The 23,075-nt window shown below is 41.4% G+C and overlaps 4 protein-coding genes and 1 pseudogene across 5 annotated transcripts in view; all 5 read right to left on the bottom strand.

The window, feature by feature from the left end:
* Nucleotides 1–23,075, bottom strand: part of LOC308134673 (uncharacterized protein) — a gene marked incomplete at both ends in the record, with an annotated part of 81,418 nt that overhangs the window by 38,708 nt on the left and 19,635 nt on the right. The gene's annotated exons all lie outside the window — the stretch shown is intronic.
* Nucleotides 74–12,794, bottom strand: LOC308134591 (uncharacterized protein; the record flags this gene model as incomplete). The annotated part of the gene is given in 8 exon segments (XM_080502366.1): nucleotides 74–82; nucleotides 793–1,547; nucleotides 3,018–3,132; nucleotides 4,144–4,169; nucleotides 4,172–5,026; nucleotides 6,209–6,323; nucleotides 7,170–8,519; nucleotides 10,362–12,794. Coding segments are annotated over 8 exon segments (5,658 nt in total).
* On the bottom strand, nucleotides 13,310–16,007 carry LOC308134592 (protocadherin beta-11-like; the record flags this gene model as incomplete). Its single annotated transcript, XM_080502367.1, has 2 exons — nucleotides 13,310–13,373; nucleotides 13,558–16,007. The coding sequence occupies 2 exons, from the start codon at nucleotides 16,005–16,007 to the stop codon at nucleotides 13,310–13,312; spliced, it is 2,514 nt and encodes an 837-aa protein (XP_080358493.1).
* On the bottom strand, nucleotides 16,805–19,267 carry LOC308134593 (protocadherin beta-11-like; the record flags this gene model as incomplete). The annotated part of the gene is made up of 1 exon (XM_080502368.1): nucleotides 16,805–19,267. The coding sequence occupies one exon, from the start codon at nucleotides 19,265–19,267 to the stop codon at nucleotides 16,805–16,807; it is 2,463 nt and encodes an 820-aa protein (XP_080358494.1).
* On the bottom strand, nucleotides 20,304–21,520 carry LOC308134594 (protocadherin gamma-A3-like; annotated as a pseudogene). The gene is made up of 2 exons: nucleotides 21,496–21,520; nucleotides 20,304–21,363 (listed from the first exon to the last, which is right to left on the bottom strand). The product of its transcript is annotated as a protocadherin gamma-A3-like (transcript).

Raw genomic sequence — 23,075 nt, forward strand, 5'->3', positions numbered from 1 at the left:
TAAGAAAACATTCAGTATCACGCTAAGAACTATTACGTGACTCACGCCATACCTACTGCTGGGACAATCGAGTTTACTTGCTCTTAGAAACAAATACAATGGAATTATGTTGATATCAGTTTTTGCTTTACTGTGACCCAGACGAGATCAGAAAGGAGAAAGATAGTATACAAGTGTAAACGAGTCATCGAAATACTCATTAAACAAACCACCCATTAGGTTGTTAAAAGCTGGCAACAATTCTTGCCGGTAAATTATTTAACACCATGGCTAAAATGGGAAACGTAGATGATTCAGTAAATGTGCCTTTGAGGAAAGCCTGTATTATTTTTTAGGACAAAATAGAGACACATAATTCTATAAAGCATTAAATCACTAGAGGTCTTTCTGCTAGTGTCTTATATGGATCTGGAAGCCAATCATGCTATTTCACCTGTTCTCAGGTAAATACTGTACATATACTGTATTTAAAGATGGGTAATTATACAGCACATGTTATTACTAGTAAGCAGTGTGGTGAGTGGGATTTTATAGAAGTAAGTCCTTTTGTGTCCTATTGGAATGCAACGAAGGTTCTTAGAGGGAAAAAAAATATTGTTTTGTTTGGAAAAGTAGAAAACATGAAAAAGTCAACATAATTCCTCAAGAAAAATAACATCTTGCAAAGCAACACTCAAATGCAACTGACATATCTTTGGTATTTGATTTTAAAGTATTATACATGAAGACAATAGAGCATGACAAAAAACAAAATGATAATCAAAAAAATTAATAAATACTGATGACACTTACCAGAGTTGACATTTGAGAGATGTGGCCTGACAAGGATTTTTCCACTTGTGGCGTGTCCGTCTCAGTTCCATCCACACTCACAAGATTTTGACATATCGGCTGCATGTATTTCAGGTCACTCTTTCTGGAGTCAGTCGTCCTGCACACCTCGTAATTGTACACGTGTTGGAGTGTTCCTGTTCCCAAAGTGTCTGAGTAACGTGTTGGATAATATGGAATCACAGGCAGGTTGGAGTGATAAAGGATGCGAGACTGTCTCCATCTGTAGATTTTCACTGATATGATCACCACCACACAGGTGATGAACAAGAAGGAAACTACAGCCAGAGCCAATACTAAGTAAAAAGTCAGGTTGTCATTGTACTCCTTGTCGTGGATCAGGTCGGTGAACTCTGACATCACTTCAGGGAAGCTGTCCGCCACCGCCAAGTTCACAATGACTGTAGCTGAACGAGAGGGCTGTCCGTTGTCCTCCACTATAACAGCCAGTCTTTGTTTCGTAGCATCTTTATCATTGACTTGACGAATAGTTCTGATTTCTCCATTCTGTAAGCCAACTTCAAACAGCGCTCTGTCTGTGGCTTTCTGTAGTTTATATGAGAGCCAGGCATTCTGTCCAGAGTCCACATCAACAGCCACCACTTTGGTCACCAGATAGCCCACATCTGCTGAACGAGGCACCATCTCAGCCACCACAGAGCCACCAGTCTGCACTGGGTACAGGACCTGAGGGGGGTTGTCGTTCTGGTCTTGAACTATTATTTTAACCATAGCCACAGAGCTCAGAGGAGGAGACCCAGCATCTCGAGCAGTTACATTAAATTCAAACCATTTGATCTGTTCATAATCAAATGATCGCATTGCATGAACGATACCACTTTCTGAATTTATTGACACCAATGATGAGACAGCTACGCCATTAATTTCTTTTTCCTCCAGAAAGTAAGAAATGCGAGCATTTTGGCCCCAGTCTGGATCAGTGGCAGCGAGAGTAAACACTGAAAGCCCAGGAGAGTTGTTCTCTGGTACTATTTTACTATATTCAGACATGTCAAATTTGGGTGGACTGTCATTCACATCAGAAACTTTTACATTGATGTTTTTACTGCTTGTCAGGGGAGGTAAGCCCTGGTCTAACACAGTTATGGTGATATTATACTCAGGAACACTTTCTCTATCTAACAAATCATCGGTCACTATCGTGTAATAACCTGTTAATGATGATTCGATTTTAAAAGGAATATCAGAGTTGATAGAGCATTTCACAACACCATTTCCATCAGAGTCTTCATCATCCACGTTGATAACAGCTATAGTGGTACCTGGAGGTGAATCCTCAGATATCGAGTTAGAAAATGACATGAGTTGTATAGTCGGGATGTTATCGTTCTCGTCAATTAATTGAATGATTACTTTACAAGTATCCGTTAACCCCCAGTGGTCGCTAGCTAGAACATTTAATGAATATGTTCTAGACTTTTCATAGTCTAGTTTACCTGCAACTTTAATCTCTCCACTTTTTTCATTCACTTCGAATAGCTGCTTTGTCTCTTTCGCTACATGCACTATGGAAAATGTTACATCACCATGAACTCCTCTATCTGCATCACTGGCACTAACTGTAGCCACTATTGTTCCTTCAGGAGTGTTTTCTTTAACATCTGCTTTATAAACAGGCTGACTGCACACTGGCGCATTATCGTTAGCGTCCAATACAGTAATCTGAATACGGACGGCCGCTGATCTTTGCGGCTCACCGCTATCTGAAGCAATCAGCACGAGTGAGTGACTCTCGTCTTTCTCTCGATCTAACGGATTTTGTAAAACGATTTCAATAATGTTGCCCCCATCAGACTGGGCTTTCACTTCGACTTTGAAATGCTCAGTAGGTCTGAGGGTGTATTTCTGAATATCATTGAGACCAACATCAGGATCTTCTGCGCTTTCGAGTGAAAAACGAGTCCCTGTCACAACACTTTCAACAATTTTCAATTGAATTTCATCCTTTGGGAACGATGGACTGTTATCATTGATGTCAATTACTTCCACTGTTACACGATAAAGCTGGATAGGATTTTCTAAAATGACCTCGAAGTTGAAACTACAGGGCGTCGTCTTTCCGCACAAATCCTCTCGGTCGATCCGCTCTTTAATAACAAGGGTGCCTTTGTCTCGATTTAAATCCACATATTGTCGGCTTCCTTTTGTTATTATACGAGCTTTACCTGATACCAGTCGAGCAACATCCAAGCCTAAATCCCTCGCAATATTTCCGACAATCGATCCCTCCGCCTGCTCCTCCGGTATGGAGTACCGAGCCTGACCAGTCACGGAGCTCAGCTTCAGAAGACAAAGAATAAAAAGCGGTGTTTGCCATCGGCCTCTGCCAGCAACGGTCCACAAATCGGCCATCATAAACCCAAAGACGAAGAGATTGTTGTTCACTCAGAAACAGAAGATATATAGTCCAGAAAGCGAATTGGAAAAATGAATTTTCCGTAAAGAAAAACAAGCAGCGCGTCCACGGGGACACAAATCGTCTCCCTGAGCTTTAAATCTGAATGGCCTCGGAGGGAAGGGCCACTGCACTGGCGCCATCAGAATTCAGAGATGTATCAACAGCGGCACTCAGAGACCATTCAAAGAAGTGTATCTGGCGCATGCAGCAAAAAAAAAAAGAGTTTTGATATAACGAATAATGCACAAGTCTTTTGCTCAGGAAAAATACATTAAAAAAGACAAAGCAATTTATACTTAAACGTTCTCTGAACGAAAATGAACGATCAAACAGTAAAAATCACGTTTGTTTGTTATTTGTTTTCTTTAAAAAATATATATAATTTGATGCGCTGCCTGAAAAAAAAAAAAAAAAAAAAAAAGATTCCTTGAGTAGAAATTTAATCTATAGGTATTCATAAATGTCGCGGAAATGAAACAAGTGTAAACATATTTCATGTTATAGGGTAATTGAAACAGTCCATTATATATTTTCAATCAATACATGTCAGTAACAGAGTTAGTACGATAATGACCGAGTGACCATTTCAGAACCATGGTCAGCGACAGTCAGTCGCGCTTACATTTACTTGCACTTACACGTACCTGCATTCAGAATTTGCAGATGCGTATAAGCAGAAAAAAATAGCTAATCAATCAGACAGACACAAATTAACGTCAAGGATAGCACTCACCATAGATGACATGCGAGAACACGTCCCTGACAGCTGTTGGTCCACTTGAGGTGTATCAGCTCCAGCTCCATCCACGTTCACGAGACTTTGACATATTGGTTGCATGTATTTCAAATCACTCTTTCTGGAGTCCGTGGTGTTGCACACCTCATAATTGTACACATGTTGCAGAGTTCCTGTCCCCAAAGTGTCCGAGTAACGTGGTGGATAATATGGAATCACAGGCAGGTTGGAGTGATACAGGATGCGAGACTGTCTCCATCTGTAGACTTTCACTGATATGATCACCACCACACAGGTGATGAACAGGAAGGAAACTACAGCCAGAGCCAACACTAAGTAAAAAGTCAGGTTGTCATTGTACTCCTTGTCGTGGATCAGGTCGGTGAACTCTGACATCACTTCAGGGAAGCTGTCCGCAACCACCACGTTCACAATGACTGTAGCTGAACGAGAGGGCTGTCCGTTGTCCTCCACTATAACAGTCAGTCTTTGTTTCACAGCATCTTTATCATTCACTTGACGGATAGTTCGGATTTCTCCATTCTGTAAGCCCACTTCAAACAGCGCCCTGTCTGTAGCTTTCTGTAGTTTATATGAGAGCCAGGCATTCTGTCCAGAGTCCACATCAACAGCCACCACTTTAGTCACCAGATAGCCCACATCTGCTGAACGAGGCACCATCTCAGCCACCACAGAGCCACCAGTCTGCACTGGGTACAGGACCTGGGGGGGGTTGTCGTTATGGTCTTGAACTATTATTTTAACCATAACCACAGAGCTCAGAGGAGGAGACCCAGCATCTCGAGCAGTTACATTAAATTCGAACAATTTTATCTGTTCATAATCAAATGACCTCACTGCATGAACAACACCACTTTCTGAATTTATTGACACCAATGATGACACAGCTACGCCATTAATTTCTTTTTCCTCCAGAAAGTAAGAAATGCGAGCATTTTGGCCCCAGTCTGGATCAGTGGCAGCGAGAGTAAACACTGAAAGCCCAGGAGAGTTGTTCTCTGGTACTATTTTACTATATTCTGAACATTCGAATTTGGGCGGACTATCATTCACATCAGACACTTTTACATTGATGTTTTTACTGCTTGTCAGGGGAGGTATGCCCTGGTCTGACACAGTTATTGTGATATTATACTCAGGAACACTTTCTCTATCTAACAAATCTTCGGTCACTATCGTGTAATAACCTGTTAATGATGATTCGATTTTAAAAGGAATATCAGAGTTGATAGAGCATTTCACAACACCATTTCCATCAGAGTCTTCATCATCCACGTTGATAACAGCTATAGTGGTACCTGGAGGTGAATCCTCAGATATCGAGTTAGAAAATGACATGAGCTGTATAGTCGGGATGTTATCATTCTCATCAATTAATTGAATGATTACTTTACAAGTATCCGTTAACCCCCCGTGATCACTAGCTTGAACATTTAATGGATACGTTTTAGACTTTTCATAGTTTAGTTTACCTGCAACTTTAATCTCTCCACTTTTTTCATTCACTTCAAATAGCTGCTTTGTCTCTTTAGCCACATGCGCTATGGAAAATGTTACAGCACCATGAACTCCTCTATCTGCATCACTGGCACTAACTGTGGCCACTACTGTTCCTTCAGGAGTGTTTTCTTTGACATCCGCTTTATAAAGAGACTGACTGCACACTGGCGCATTATCGTTTGCGTCCAAAACAGTAATCTGAATACGGACGGTCCCTGATCTTTGCGGCTCACCGCTATCTGAAGCAATCAGCACGAGTGAGTGACTCTCCTTGTTCTCTCGATCTAAAGGATTTTGTAAAACGATTTCAATAATGTTACCCCCATCAGACTGGGCTGTCACTTCGAGTTTGAAATTCTCAGTAGGTCTGAGGGTGTATTTCTGAATATCATTGAGACCAACATCAGGATCTTCTGCGCTTTCGAGTGAAAAACGAGTCCCTGTCACAACACTTTCAACAATTTTCAAGCTAATTTCATCTTTTGGGAACGAAGGACTGTTATCATTGATGTCAATGACTTCCACTGTTACACGATAAAGCTGGATAGGATTTTCTAAAATTACTTCGAAGCTGAAACTACAGGGCGTCGTCTTTCCGCACAAATCCTCTCGGTCGATCCGCTCTTTAATAACAAGGGTGCCTTTGTCTCGATTTAAATAAACATACTGTCGACTTCCTTTTGTTATTATACGAGCTTTACCTGACATCAGTCTCGCAACATCCAAGCCTAAATCCCTCGCAATATTTCCGACAAACGATCCCTCCGCCTGCTCCTCCGGAATGGAGTACCGAGCCTGACCAGTCACGGAGCTCAGCTTCAGAAGACAAAGAATAAAAAGCGGTGTTTGCCATCGGCCTCTGCCAGCAACGGTCCACAAATCGGTCATCATGCACCAAAAGACGAATAGATTGTTGTTCACTCAGAAACAGAAGATATATAGTCCAGAAAGTGAATTGGAAAAAGGAATTTCCCGTAAAGAAAAACAAGCAGCGCGTCCAAGGGGACACAAATCGTCTCTCTGAGCTTTAAATCTGAATGGCTTCGGAGGGAAGGGCCACTGCACTGGCTCTATCAGAATTCAGAGATGTATCAACAGCGGCACTCAGAGACCATTCAAAGAAGTGTATCTGGCGTATGCAGCAAAAAAAAAAAAAAAAAGAGTTTTGATATAACGAATAATGCATAAGCTTTTTGCTCAGGAAAAATACAAAAAAAGACAAAGCAATTTATATTTATATGTTCTCTGAACGAAAATGAACGATCAAACAGTAAAAATCACGTTTGTTTGTTATTTGTTTTCTTGAAAAAATATTATTTGGTGCGCTGCCTGAAATAATAATAAAAATAAGATTTCTTGAGTTGAAATTTCATCTATAGGTATTCATAAATGTCGCGGAAATAAAACAAGTGTAAACATATTTCATGTTATAGGGTAATTTAAACAGTCCACTATACATTTTCAATCAATACATGTAAGTAACAGGGTTAGTATGATAATGACCGAGTGACCATTTCAGAACCATGGTCAGCGACAGTCAGTCGCGCTTACATTTACTTGCACTTACACGTACCTGCATTCAGAATTTGCAGATGCGTATAAGCAGAAAAAAATAGCTAATCAATCAGACAGATCCAAATGAACGTCAAGGATAACACTCACCATAGATGACATGCGAGAACACGTCCCTGACAGCTGTTGTTCCACTTGAGGTGTATCCGCTCCAGCTCCATCCACGTTCACGAGACTTTGACTTATTGGTTGCATGTATTTTATATCACTCTTTCTGGAGTCCGTGGTGTTGCACACCTCATAGTTGTACACATGCTGAAGAGTTCCTGTCCCCAAAGTGTCCGAGTAACGTGGTGGATAATATGGAATCACAGGCAGGTTGGAGTGATACAGGATGCGAGACTGTCTCCATCTGTAGATTTTAACTGAAATAATCAGCACCACACAGGTGATGAACAGGAAGGAAACTACAGCCAGAGCCAACACTAAGTAAAAAGTCAGGTTGTCATTGTACTCCTTGTCGTGGATCAGGTCGGTGAACTCTGACATCACTTCAGGGAAGCTGTCCGCCACCGCCACGTTCACAATGACTGTAGCTGAACGAGAGGGCTGTCCGTTGTCCTCCACTATAACAGTCAGTCTTTGTTTCACTGCATCTTTATCATTCACTTGACGAACAGTTCTGATTTCTCCATTCTGCAAGCCCACTTCAAACAGCGCCCTGTCTGTGGCTTTGTGTAGTTTATAAGAGAGCCAAGCATTCTGTCCAGAGTCCACATCAACAGCCACCACTTTAGTCACCAGATAGCCCACATCTGCTGAACGAGGCACCATCTCAGCCACCACAGAGCCACCAGTCTGCACTGGATACAGGACCTGAGGGGGGTTGTCGTTCTGGTCTTGAACTATTATTTTAATCATAGCCACAGAGCTCAGAGGAGGAGACCCAGCATCTCGAGCGGTTACATTAAATTCAAACCATTTGATCTGTTCATAATCAAATGATCGCATTGCATGAACGATACCACTTTCTGAATTTATTGACACCAATGATGAGACAGCTACGCCATTAATTTCTTTTTCCTCCAGAAAGTAAGAAATGCGAGCATTTTGGCCCCAGTCTGGATCAGTGGCAGCGAGAGTAAACACTGAAAGCCCAGGAGAGTTGTTCTCTGGTACAATTTTACTATATTCTGAACATTCGAATTTGGGTGGACTATCATTCACATCTGACACTTTTACATTGATGTTTTTACTGCTTGTCAGGGGAGGTAAGCCCTGGTCTAAAACAGTTATTGTGATATTATATTCAGGAACAATTTCTCTATCTAACAAATCATCGGTCACTATCGTGTAATAACCTGTTAATGATGATTCGATTTTAAAAGGAATATCAGAGTTGATAGAGCATTTCACAACACCATTACCATCAGAGTCTTCATCATCCACGTTGATTACAGCTATAGTGGTACCTGGAGGTGAATCCTCCGATATCGAGTTAGAAAATGACATGAGCTGTATAGTCGGGATGTTATCATTCTCATCAATTAATTGAATGATTACTTTACAAGTATCTGTATAACCACCACGATCACTTGCCTTGACATTTAATGGATACGTTTTAGACTTTTCAAAGTCTAGTTTACCTGCAACTTTAATCTCTCCACTTTTTTCATTCACTTTAAATAGCTGCTTTGTCTCTTTAGCCACATGCGCTATGGAAAATGTTACATAACCATTAACTCCTTCATCTACATCACTGGCACTAACTGTAGTGACTATTGTTCCTTCAAGAGAGTTCTCCGCGACCTCCGCTTTATAAACAGGCTGACTGCACACTGGCGCATTATCGTTCGCGTCCAATACAGCGATATGAATACGGACGGTCCCTGATCTTTGCGGCTCACCGCTATCTGAAGCAATCAGCATGAGTGTGTGACTTTCCTCGTTCTCTCGATCTAACGGATTTTTTAAAACAATTTCAATTATGTTGCCCCCATCAGACTGGGCTGTTACTTCGAGTTTGAAATAGTCAGTAGTTCTGAGGGTGTATTTCTGAATATCATTGAGACCAACATCAGGATCTTCTGCGTTCTCGAGCGAAAAACGAGTACCTGGCGCAACACTTTCAACAATTTGCAAGCTAATCTCATTTTTTAGGAATGATGGACTGTTATCGTTGATGTCTATTATTTCCACTGTTACACGATAAAGCTGGATAGGATTTTCTAAAATGACCTCGAAGCTGAAACTACAGGGCGTCGTCTTTCCGCACAGCTCCTCTCGGTCGATCCGCTCTTTAATAACAAGTGTCCCTTTGTCTCGATTTAAATCGACATACTGACGGCTTCCTTTTGTTACTATACGCGCTTTACCTAATACTAGTCTGGCAACATCCAAGCCTAAATCCCTCGCAATGTTTCCGACAATCGACCCCTCCGCCTGCTCCTCCGGTATGGAGTACCGAGCCTGACCAGTCACGGAGCTCAGCTTCAGAAGACAAAGAATGAAAAGCGATGTTTGCCATCGGCCTCTGCCAGCAACGGTCCACAAAATAGCCATTATGAATCCAAAAACGAAGAGGTTGTTGTTCACTCAGAAACAGAAGATATAAAGTCCACAAATCTAAATGGAAAAAAAAAATATTTTCCGTAAAGAAAAACCAGCAGCGCATCCACGCGGACAGAAATCGTCTCTCTGAGCTTTGAATCTGAATGGCTTCGGAGGGAAGGGCCACTACATTGGCTCCATCAGAATTCAGAGATGTATCAACAGCGGCACTCAGAGATCATTCAAAGAAGTGTATCTGGCGTATGCAGCAATAAAAGAGTGTTTTGATTTAACGAATGATGCATAAGCCTTTTGCGAAGGAACAATATATATTAAAAAAAGACAAAGTAATGTATACTGATACATTCTGTGAATGACAATGAACGACAACAACGTAAAAACCACGTTTGTTTTTTTTAATGTATATTCTTGAACAAATACAATTTGGTGCGCTGCCTGAAATAATAATTAAAAAAAAAGGATTTCTTGAGTAGAACTTTCATCTATAGGTATTCATAAATGTCGCGGAAATGAAACAAGTGTAAACATATGTCATGCTATAGGGTAATTTAAACAGTCCACTATACATTTCCAATCAATACAAGTAAGTAACAGAGTTAATATGATAATGACCGAGTGACCATTTCAGAACCATGGTCAGCGACAGTCAGGCGCACTTACGTTTACTTTCACTTGCACGTACCTGCATTTAGAATTTGCAGATTCGCATAAGCAGAAACAAATGGCTAATCAATCAGACAGACACAAATTAAAGTCAAGGATAGCACTCACCAAAGATGACATGCGAGAACACGTCCCTGACAGCTGTTGTTCCACTTGATGTGTATCAGCTCCAGCTCCATCCACGTTCACGAGACTTTGACTTATTGGTTGCATGTATTTTATATCACTCTTTCTGGAGTCTGTGGTGTTGCACACCTCATAATTGTAGACAGGTCGAAGAGTTCCTGTCCCCAACGTGTCTGAGTAACGTGGTGGATAATATGGAATCACAGGCAGGTTGGAGTGATACAGGATGCGAGACTGTCTCCATCTGTAGATTTTCACGGAAACAATCACCACCACACAGGTTATGAACAGGAAGGAAACTACAGCCAGAGCCATCACTAAGTAAAAAGTCAGGTTGTCATTGTACTCCTTGTCGTGGATCTGGTCGGTGAACTCTGACATCACTTCAGGGAAGCTGTCCGCCACCGCCACGTTCACAATGACTGAACCTGAACGAGAGGGTTGTCCGTTGTCCTCCACTATAACAGTCAGTCTTTGTTTCACAGCATCTTTATCATTGACTTGGCGAATAGTTCTGATTTCTCCATTTTGCAAGCCCACTTCAAATAGCGCTCTGTCTGTGGCTTTCTGTAGTTTATATGAGAGCCAGGCATTCTGTCCAGAGTCCACATCAACAGCCACCACTTTAGTCACCAGATAGCCCACATCTGCTGAACGAGGCACCATCTCAGCCACCACAGAGCCTCCAGTCTGCACTGGGTACAGGACCTGAGGGGGGTTGTCGTTCTGGTCCTGGATCTGGATTTTTACTGTCACATTGCTGCTGAGTGGAGGAGAGCCTCCATCCTGAGCTTTGACAACGAACACTAGATTTTTAGTTTGTTCATAATCGAATGACCGTAATGCGTGAACGACTCCACTTTCTGCGTTTACAGAAATGTGTGCTGAAATCGGTGATCCAGCGATATTAGTGTCTTCTAAAACATAAGAAATACGAGCATTTCTGTTCTCGTCGGGATCTTTAGCTCTAAGTGTGAGAATAGAAACACCTGGAGAGTTATTCTCAGCGATAAATGCCTTATACACGATTGGTGAAAACACAGGGGCGTTATCATTAACATCAGATATCTTTAAGTGAAACACTTTACGGGCGGAAAGAGGTGGCATCCCTGAATCTGTTGCCACTACACTGATGTTATACTCTGAAACACGTTCACGATCTAATACAGTGTCAGTTATTAAAGTATAGTAATTTCTCAAATCGGATTTAATCGTAAAAGGAGCATTTCTTTCTATTATACAACTCACTTGTCCGTTATCACCTGAATCGAGATCTTTTACATTTATAATACCAATAGTTGTGCCAGGAGGAGAGTCCTCTGACACAGGACTAGTGAATGACATGACGTTGATACTCGGGGCGTTGTCGTTAACATCGGTCACTTCAATTATCAATTTGCTTGAATCTGTCAAACCGCCTTGATCTTTTCCTTCAATTATCAATTCATATTTTCTATCTCTTTCGTAATCAATCGAACCTTTTGTTAAAACGACCCCAGTTTTCCCATTGATTGTGAAAAAATCACCGAGGCCACTGTTTAGATCTGAAAAAGAATACGTCACAATGCTGTTTGATCCAAAATCGGCATCACTTGCATTCACTGTGATAATATGAGTATCTTTTGGGCAATTTTCCCTTACTGTAGCTTTGTAAACTGACTGATTAAATACAGGTGCATTATCATTGGCATCGAGAACAGTGATGTCTATATTAACTGTACCAGATTTCTGCGGTGTTCCACCATCCACTGCAATTAACTTAAGAGACAGATGCGGGTTTGTCTCCCTGTCTAACGGCTTCTGAAGCACCATTTCTGCATATTTCTTTCCATCAGCATTTGAGTTCTGTTTAAGTACAAAATGATCATTTTCGGTCAAGAAATATTCCGCGAGCCCATTAAGACCCACATCGGGGTCGTCTGCGGACGTCAGCGGAAAACGGGCTGAACTTGTAGCGGATTCACTGATTTCGAACTTGAGATTTTTCTTCATAAATGTTGGCGAATGGTCATTTATATCTGTTACTTCAACTGTAACTTGATGGAGCTCCATAGGATTTTCTAAAATGACCTCAAAGCTGAAGCTGCACGGCGTCGTGTCTCCGCAAAGCTGCTCTCGGTCGACCCTCTCGTTCACCACTAAAATCCCTTTGTCTGCCTTCAGCTCGGTGTACTGGATGCTCTCTCCGGTAACGATCCGTGCCCGCCCAGATCGGAGCCTCTTCAGATCCAAACCAAGGTCCTGCGCTACGTTACCGATCAAGAAGCCTTTTTTCATCTCCTCGGGGATTGAATATCGGATATGTCCGCTCGCCGAGTGATTGAGACAAAAAAGGAAAAACAGAAGCTTCAAAACATGTCCGCAGTCAAACCGCCATTTCACAGACGCAGTGGTGGATCTTATCCCAGAAGCCATCGCAAAACAAAAAGGTATAAACCAGAAAGTGCGTCAAGTATACCCCCGTATATAGAATGAGAAGTTCAAAATTGGAAGAACTTTTCCGTTTCGCTCGACAGTCACCGTCAATAAAAAAAAACACCCTATCTCCTGTTCTCTCTCACAACACAGTGGAAAACGAGGGACCTGTGTAGTAATATTGATACAGATTTTAGACTGACCAACAGCGTCCCTTGGAGTCAAACCTCGGTAATGTCAAGCAACATGCGAGTGTGATTCAGAACAAATGGACTGACAAATATGTGACAGAAATTCGCAATTTAAAGTAAAAAAAAAGAAAAGTCTCAAGAACAAGGACAGATGTAGTGCCTAAGAAAATATTACTTCATGGGATGCAAGACAAACTCCAAAACATTCGTATCAATATGACAAAAGTTATGTTCTGTCCTGAATAGGTGGTATTTATTTAAATTATATAAAAACAAATGTGAGATGAAGAAGGGACCGAGTGATGTTTTTTTTTTTTTTTTTTTTTAGGATTCACGATCACTATACTCTTTAAAGCCATTGAAGGTCAATTGAAAGACTTCGGACATACTTCAAGAGAAAATATAGAATTAAATTATAGCAGATATTTATTATATGAATAGTTTCTTGAAAAAAAATAACGAACGAAATAAAGAAAGAAAGAAAGATATAAAAACACTGACCATTTAACAATCTCCACATATGCCAAAGCGTGAAAAAAGCCACGTAAGAAAAGTTAATCCATTTGAAGCACAAATAACTAACCTCTAGAGGAGAGTCAGGTTCGTCCAGGATGCTCTTCTCACTCTGTATCCGCTGCATCGTCCCTGTTGAACTGGGGTCCATTATCAGCACGTTCTGACTACCAGCTCTGCCGAACTTACAGTCACTCTTTCTGGAGTCAGTTGTCCTGCACACCTCGTAGTTGTAAACATGTTGGAGAGTTCCTGTCCCCAAAGTGTCCGAGTAACGTGGTGGATAATATGGAATCACAGGCAGGTTGGAGTGATACAGGACGCGAGACTGTCTCCATCTGTAGATTTTCACTGATATGATCACCACCACACAGGTGATGAACAGGAAGGAAACGACAGCCAGAGCCAACACTAAATAAAAAGTCAGGTTGTCATTGTACTCCTTGTCGTGGATCAGGTCGGTGAATTCTGACATCACTTCAGGGAAGCTGTCCGCCACCGCGACGTTCACAATGACTGTAGCTGAGCGAGAGGGCTGTCCGTTGTCCTCCACTATAACAGCCAGTCTTTGTTTCACAACATCTTTATCATTGACTTGGCGGATAGTTCTGATTTCCCCATTCTGTAAGCCAACTTCAAACAGCGCTCTGTCTGTGGCTTTCTGTAGTTTATATGAAAGCCAGGCATTCTGTCCAGAGTCCACATCAACAGCGACCACTTTGGTCACCAGATAGCCCACATCTGCTGATCGAGGCACCATCTCAGCCACCACAGAGCCACCAGTCTGCACTGGGTAAAGGACCTGCGGCGGATTGTCGTTCTGGTCCTGTATCAGGATTTTCACTGTCACGTTGCTGCTGAGTGGAGGAGAGCCTCCATCCTGAGCTTTCACAACAAATACAAGCTGTTTAATTTGTTCATAATCAAATGACCGCACAGCATGAACGACTCCACTTTCTACATTGACAGAAATATGTGCTGAAATTGGAGATCCGGCAACATTCGTGTCTTCTAAAAAATAAGAAATACGAGCGTTTTGATTGTCGTCGGGATCTTTAGCTCTGAGTGAAAGAATAGAAACACCCGGAGCGTTATTCTCAGTTATAAATGCTTTGTAAATGCTCTGTGAAAACACAGGAGCATTATCATTCACGTCAACTATCTTTAAATGAAATACTTTTTGAGCAGAAAGAGGAGGCATCCCTGAATCTGTTGCAACAACACTGATGTTATACTCTGAAACACTTTCTCGATCTAGTACAGTGTCGGTTATTAAAGTATAATAATTTCTCAAGTTGGATTTGATCCTGAAAGGAGCATGTCCTTCTATTTTACAGTGCACCTGTCCGTTATCACCTGAATCGAGATCTTTTACGTTAATAATACCAATAGTTGTGCCAGGAGGAGAGTCCTCTGATACAGGACTAGTGAATGACATGACGCTGATACTCGGGGAGTTGTCATTAACATCTGTCACTTCAATTATCACTTTGCTAGAATCTGTTAAACCTCCCTGATCTTTTGCATCAATTCGTAATTCAAACTTTTGATCCTTTTCATAGTCAATAGCTCCCGTCACTGAAATTATGCCGTTTTTTTCATTAATGGTAAAAAAGTCACCTTGACCATTGTCTTGATCAGAAAAAGAATACGTCACAATACTATTTGAATCGAAATCTGCATCACTTGCATTCACTGTAGTAATATAAGTATCTCTTGGGGAATTTTCCATTACTGTTGCTTTATACACCGACTGATTAAATACAGGTGCATTATCATTGGCATCGAGAACAGTGATGTCTATATTAACTGTACCAGATCTCTGCGGAGTTCCACCATCCACTGCAATTAGTTTGAGAGACAAATGCTGATCTGTCTCCCTGTCTAACGGCTTCTGAAGCACCATCTCGGCATATTTCTTTCCGTCTGCATTTGAGCTTTGTTTAATAACAAAGTTGTTGTTTTCTGAAATAAAATATTCTTTCAGTCCGTTAATGCCCACATCGCGGTCGTCTGCACTTGCAAGGGAAAAACGAGCTCCAGTCACAGCGGATTCGCTAATTTCAAATTTCAGATTGGTCTTTTTAAACGTTGGCGAATGGTCATTTATATCGGTTACTTCAACTGTAACTTGGTGGAGCTCCATAGGATTTTCTAAAATGACCTCAAAGCTGAAGCTGCACGGCGTCGTGTCTCCGCAAAGCTGCTCTCGGTCGATCCTCTCGTTCACCACTAAAACCCCTTTGTCTGCCTTCAGCTCGGTGTACTGGATGCTCTCTCCGGTCACGATCCGGGCCCGACCAGATCGGAGCCTCTTCAGATCCAAACCAAGGTCCTGCGCTACGTTACCGATCAAGGAGCCTTTCTTCATCTCCTCGGGGATTGAATATCGGATATTTCCACTCACCGAGTGATTGAGACAAAGAAGGAGAAACAGAAGCTCCAAAATATGTCCGCAGTCAAAGCGCCATTTTACAGGAACGGTGGTGGATCTTATTCCAAAAGCCATAGCAAAAAAGAAAAAAAAAAAGATTAATAAATCTTCAATATCCGTATAATGACTACCCTTAACCAGAAAGTACAGGGAGCATATCACTGCATATAAAATGAGAATTTCAAAATAGGACGAACATTTCCGTTTCTCTGGCGGTCACCCTCAATATAACGCCCTGTATCTCGTTTTCTCTTATACAAAACAGTGGAAAAGGAGGGACCTGTTTGGTATTAATGAGACGAGACTATAGATTGACCAACAGCGTCCCTCAGAGTCAATCACCAGTAATGTCAAATAACATGCCAGTATTTCTCTGAATAAAAGGAAAGATAACATGATGTGTGACATAAATCCGCGATTTCAATTCCAACATTTATTTAGAACAACACCACACAAAGTGCCCAAATAAATATAACTACGGGACTAGGCAGAAAGTCCAACACTGAATATACATACAAGAAAAGTTAAAGTTCAATTCTGACGGTAAAATCTATGAGAAAAAAAAATCTGAGCTATTTGTATGTTTTCTTTTTTTATGGTATTCGAAAGCAGTGTACTCCATCAGGCTAATGAAATTAAACAATCAGACTTTGGAGATAGTTCAGAGAGTAAGTCAACTAAAAGCTGTTGATGCGTTTTTAATTAACGGTTTCTTGAAAAAAAAAAAGAACTAATATTGAAAGTGAACGGACAATGTACCTATTAATGAGCACAGCACATATAATCAAAAGCAAGATTATTTGTTGCAGTCGCCAGATGACAACATAATTACTCTCCATGGTGCTGAAAAAAGCCACATAAGAAGATTGAAACTATTTGAAGAAAAAATGACTGACCTCGATGGGAGAATCAGATTCATCCAAGCTGAACTTCTCACTCTGTATCCGCTGCATCGTCCCTGTTGAACTGGGGTCCATTATCAGCACGTTCTGACTATCCGCTCTGCCGAACTTACAGTCACTCTTTCTGGAGTCAGTTGTCCTGCACACCTCGTAGTTGTAAACATGTTGGAGAGTTCCTGTCCCCAAAGTGTCCGAGTAACGTGGTGGATAATATGGAATCACAGGCAGGTTGGAGTGATACAGGACGCGAGACTGTCTCCATCTGTAGATTTTCACTGATATGATCACCACCACACAGGTGATGAACAGGAAGGAAACTACAGCCAGAGCCAACACTAAGTAAAAAGTCAGGTTGTCATTGTACTCCTTGTCGTGGATCAGGTCGGTGAACTCTGACATCACTTCAGGGAAGCTGTCCGCCACCGCCACGTTCACAATGACTGTAGCTGAACGAGAGGGCTGTCCGTTGTCCTCCACTATAACAGTCAGTCTTTGTTTCACTGCATCTTTATCATTCACTTGACGGATAGTTCTGACTTCTCCATTCTGTAAGCCCACTTCAAACAGCGCTCTGTCTGTTGCTTTCTGCAGTTTATATGAGAGCCAGGCATTCTGTCCAGAGTCCACATCAACAGCCACCACTTTAGTCACCAGATAGCCCACATCTGCTGAACGAGGCACCATCTCAGCCACCACAGAGCCACCAGTCTGCACTGGGTACAGGATCTGAGGGGGATTGTCGTTCTGGTCCTGGATCAGGATTTTCACTGTCACGTTGCTGCTGAGTGGAGGAGAGCCTCCATCCTGCGCTTTAACAACAAAATCTATTTGCTTTAGTTGTTCATAATCAAATGAACGCACAGCGTGAACGACTCCACTTTCTGCATTTACAGAAATATGTGCAGAAATTGAAGATCCGGCGAAATTAGTGTCTTCTAAAACATAAGAAATACGAGCGTTTTCCTTATCGTCGGGATCTTTAGCTCTGATTGTGAGAATAGAAAAACCTGGAGAGTTATTCTCAGTCAGAAATGCATTGTATACGCTCTGTGAAAAAACAGGGGCATTATCATTCACATCCGATATCTTTAAATGAAAGATTTTATTTGCAGAAAGAGGAGGCATCCCTGAATCTGTTGCAACTACACTGATGTTATACTCGGAAACACTTTCTCGATCTAGTACAGTGTCGGTTATTAAAGTATAGTAATTTCTCAAGTTGGATTTAATCTTAAAAGGAGAATTACCCTCTATTTTACAGTGCACTTGTCCATTATCACCCGAATCGAGATCTTTTACGTTAATAATGCCAATTGTTGTGCCAGGAGGAGAGTCCTCTGACACAGGACTAGTGAATGACATGACGCTGATACTCGGGGCGTTGTCGTTAACATCCATAACTTCAATTATCACTTTGCTTGAATCTGTTAAACCTCCTTGATCTTTTGCATCTATTCTCATTTCAAACTTTTGATCTTTTTCAAAATCGATATCTCCTTTCAATGAAATCATGCCATTTTTTTCATTAATTGTAAACAAATCACGAAGAGCACTGGTCCTGTCTGAAAAATAATAAGAAAAATCACTATTTGATCCAAAATCGGCATCACTTGCATTCACTGTGATAATATGAGTATCTTTTGGGGACTTTTCCCTTACTGTAGCTTTGTAAACTGATTGATTAAATACAGGTGCATTATCATTGGCATCGAGAACAGTGATGTCTATATTTACTGTACCAGATCTCTCCGGAGTTCCACCATCCACTGCAATTAGTTTGAGAGACAAATGCTGATTTGTTTCCCTGTCTAACGGCTTCTGAAGCACCATCTCTGCATATTTCTTTCCATCCGCATCTGAGTTTTGTTTAAGTAAGAAATTGTGGTTTTCAGTCATGAAATATTCTCTCAGTCCGTTAATGCCCACATCAGGATCATCTGCACTTGCAAGGGAAAAACGAGCTCCAGTCAGTGCGGTTTCACTGATTTCAAAAAGTATATTATTGGTCGAGAATGAGGGTGAGTGGTCGTTTATATCTGTTACTTCAACTGTTACTTGATGGAGCTCCATAGGATTTTCTAAAATGACCTCAAAGCTGAAGCTGCACGGCGTCGTGTGTCCGCAAAGCTGCTCTCGGTCGATCCTCTCGTTCACGACTAAAATCCCTTTGTCTGCCTTCAGCTCGGTGTACTGGATGCTCTCTCCGGTCACGATCCGGGCCCGACCAGATCGAAGCCTCTTCAGATCCAAACCAAGGTCTTGTGCTACGTTTCCGATTAACGAGCCTTTTTTCATCTCCTCGGGGATTGAATATCGGATATTTCCACTCACCGAGTGATTGAGGCAAAGAAGGAGAAAAAGAAGCTCCAAAATATGTCCGCAGTCAAAGCGCCATTTTACAGGAAAGGTGGTGGATTTTTTGTCAAAAGCCATCTCAAAAGACAGGAATCAAAAGGCCCAGTATCCGTATTATCACGACCTTTAAGCAGAAGTTATGTTGAGTACATCACTCCATAAAAAATAGGTAGTTGTAAATTCGAAGAAAATTTCGGTTTCTCTCGACGGTCACCGCCAATGAAATGCACTCTATCTCATTTTCTCTCTTACACCACAGTGGGAAAGGAGGGACCTTTGTGGTAATATTGAGGAATGATATAGATTGACGAACAGCGTCCCTTAGAGTCAAGTATATGCAATGTCAAGCAACAAGCCAGTATGTGTCCGACCACATGGACGAATACGTTGACATGACGAAAATCAAGGTGCCCTATAAAACAATCAGATGAAACTATTAAATTTATCACAACTATCAAATCCATGTTTTGAACATCACTTTTAAATACAAATGTAATATAAACATGCAAGAACACATAAACTTGCAAAATGTCTGACAAATGTGTCACGAAGTTCTAAAATAGGTTATTGTGGTTAAAAGGAGAACATACCTACTTCTCTTTGATAGCATGTATTATTGGGGAAAACTGCCAAGCTATTTATATCTGATTATAGCACAAATATATAATTCAAAGTTCAGATATATATCTGCTTAATATAAATTATTTGACGTTTCATAAACCAGACAGAAAAAAAAATGAAAAAACACCAACAAACCAAGCAAAAACAAAAAAAGCAAATCAAAACAAACAATATTATATAACAAATACAGATGTATTTTTTTAAAATAGAAAGCACAAAGTCAAAAAAAAATAAAAAATAAATAAAAAACCAGCATGAGCATGTTGCAGACCCATTATGCTAAAGCGAGATGCTTTCCATGGTGCTGAAAATAGCTGCTTAACAAAATTGAAAGAAATCGAAGTAAAAATAACTAACCTCAACAGGAGAGTCAGGTTCAACTAGGATGCTCTTCTCACTCTGTATCCGCTGCATCGTCCCTGTTGAACTGGGGTCCATTATCAGCACGTTCTGACTACCAGCTCTGCCGAACTTACAGTCACTCTTTCTGGAGTCAGTCGTCCTGCACACCTCGTAGTTGTACACATGTTGGAGAGTTCCTGTCCCCAAAGTGTCCGAGTAACGTGGTGGATAATATGGAATGACAGGCAGGTTGGAGTGATACAGGACGCGAGACTGTCTCCATCTGTAGATTTTCACTGATATGATCACCACCACACAGGTGATGAACAGGAAGGAAACTACAGCCAGAGCCAACACTAAGTAAAAAGTCAGGTTGTCATTGTACTCCTTGTCGTGGATCAGGTCGGTGAACTCTGACATCACTTCAGGGAAGCTGTCCGCCACCGCCACGTTCACAATGACTGTAGCTGAACGAGAGGGCTGTCCGTTGTCCTCCACTATAACAGTCAGTCTCTGTTTCACAGCATCTTTATCATTCACTTGACGGATAGTTCGGATTTCTCCATTCTGTAAGCCCACTTCAAACAGCGCCCTGTCTGTAGCTTTCTGTAGTTTATATGAGAGCCAGGAATTCTGTCCAGAGTCCACATCAACAGCCACCACTTTAGTCACCAGGTAGCCCACATCTGCTGAACGAGGCACCATCTCAGCCACAACAGAGCCACCAGTCTGCACTGGGTACAGGACCTGAGGGGGGTTGTCGTTCTGGTCCTGGATCTGGATTTTCACTGTGACGTTGCTGCTAAGTGGAGGAGAGCCTCCATCCTGAGCTTTGATGATTAGTTCAACCTGCTTAATTTGCTCATAATCAAAAGAGCGAACGGCGCTAATAACTCCATTTTCAGAGTTTAATGTCACGTACGTAGAAACGGGACTCCCGCTGACTTGCGTGTCCTCGAGAATGTAGGAGATTCTGGCATTCTGATTCCAATCTGAATCTTTTGCACTGACTGCAAATATAGAAATCCCTGGGAGATTATTCTCTGGGACGTAAGCAGAATAATGAGCTTTATCAAAAAGCGGTGCGTTATCATTAACATCCGATATTTTAAGATTAAATGTTTTTGAACTGGAAAGAGGAGGGAACCCATAATCGGTGGCTTTGATTGTTATATTATATTCTGAGACCAATTCTCTATCAAACTGTTGATCTGAAATCAAATTGTAGTAGTTCGTTAGAGATGATTCAATTTTAAAAGGAAGTTTGCCCTCAACAGAACATCTTATTTGTCCGTTTTTATCTGAATCAGCATCTTTTACATTCAAAATGGCAATAGTCGTACCAGCAGGTGCATCCTCAGACAACATGTTGGTAAATGACATCGCACTTATAACTGGAGCATTGTCATTCACATCTAAGACATCTATTATAACTTTACTTGCTCCGGTGAGACCGCCCTGATCTTTAGCCTCTACTCTAACTTCGTATTTCTTATTTTTTTCATAATCTATCTGGCCAGATACAGAAATTGTTCCACTGGTTTCGTCAATGGTAAACATATCTGCCGAGCTTCCTTTCGTTTTGGACAGGCTAAATTCAAATAAACCATTTGAACCACTGTCGGCATCTGTAGCATTCACCGTAACAATTTTCACCCCTTTCATCGTGTTTTCCATCACAGATGCTTTGTACACTGATTGGTTGAAAACTGGAATATTGTCGTTCGCATCCACAACATTAACGTTGATATTAACAGTACCAGATCTCTGTGGCGTCCCTCCGTCAACTGCGATCAGTTTAAAAGACAAATGTGGGTGTTGTTCTCGGTCTAAAGGTTTCTGAAGCACCATTTCTACATATTTACCACCGTCAGGATTTTCATGTTGCTTCAGGATGAAATTGTCATTTGAGGATAAAACATAATCTTGTAACGTGTTTTGGCCAACATCGAGATCCTCTGCAATCTGCAGTGGGAAGTGGCCTCCGATAGCAACTGATTCACTTATTTCAAAATGTAAAGGTTTATCCATGTTAGGGAAGACCGGAGCGTGATCATTTATATCCAAAACCTCAACGGTTATTCTGTGCAGCTCCAATGGATTTTCTAAAATTATTTCAAAGCTGAAGCTACAAGGCGTCACGTCTCCACAAAGTATTTCTCTGTCTATTCTCTCATTCACCACGAGCATCCCTTTGTCTGTCTTCAGCTCAGCATACTGAACGTTTTCTCCGGTGACGATACGGGCGCGCCCAGAACGAAGCCTTTTAACATCTAAACCGAGATCCTGCGCTACATTACCGATCACTGAGCCTTTCTTCATCTCCTCCGGGACAGAATACCGAATCTGACCACAGGTCGTGTTTACCAGATAAAGCAGCAACACAAGCAGTCTTACTTGCCGTCGCAATCCGCAAAACCATCGCCATTTTAAAGAAGTGTGTGTTCCAGGTCCCGCAATCGCCATGGCAAAAAAGATACCAAAAAACAAAAAAAAACAAAACAAAAAAATGATTAGGAGGCCTCGGTGCTACAGTGACAAAGTCCAAAAATATATATGTTTTGTATTCCAGGGAGATAGGTTAAACTCCGTATATCCAGTTCAACAAGACGTTTATGACTTCGATGAACTGCAGAACCATAATCACTGCGCTCCCGGAGATGGGATGGACTGAATGACAACTCACACAATGTCTTTTTGCTAACCAACAGCGTCCCTTAGAGTCCACTGTGTGTAACTCATCAAACCTTCAGCATTTAACTGTACAGTCGATTGACCACACTTTGATATACGTGGTAAAATAAAAGGAATGATATGTCTGCTCTCTCTCTCTCTCTCTCTCTCTCTCTCTCTCTCTCTCTCTCTCTCTCTCTCTCTCTCTCTCTCTCTCTCACACACACACACACACACACACACACACACA

This window comes from Blennius ocellaris (assembly GCF_963422515.1).
Source record: "Blennius ocellaris genome assembly, chromosome: 9".
NCBI classification, from domain to species: Eukaryota; Metazoa; Chordata; class Actinopteri; order Blenniiformes; family Blenniidae; genus Blennius; species Blennius ocellaris.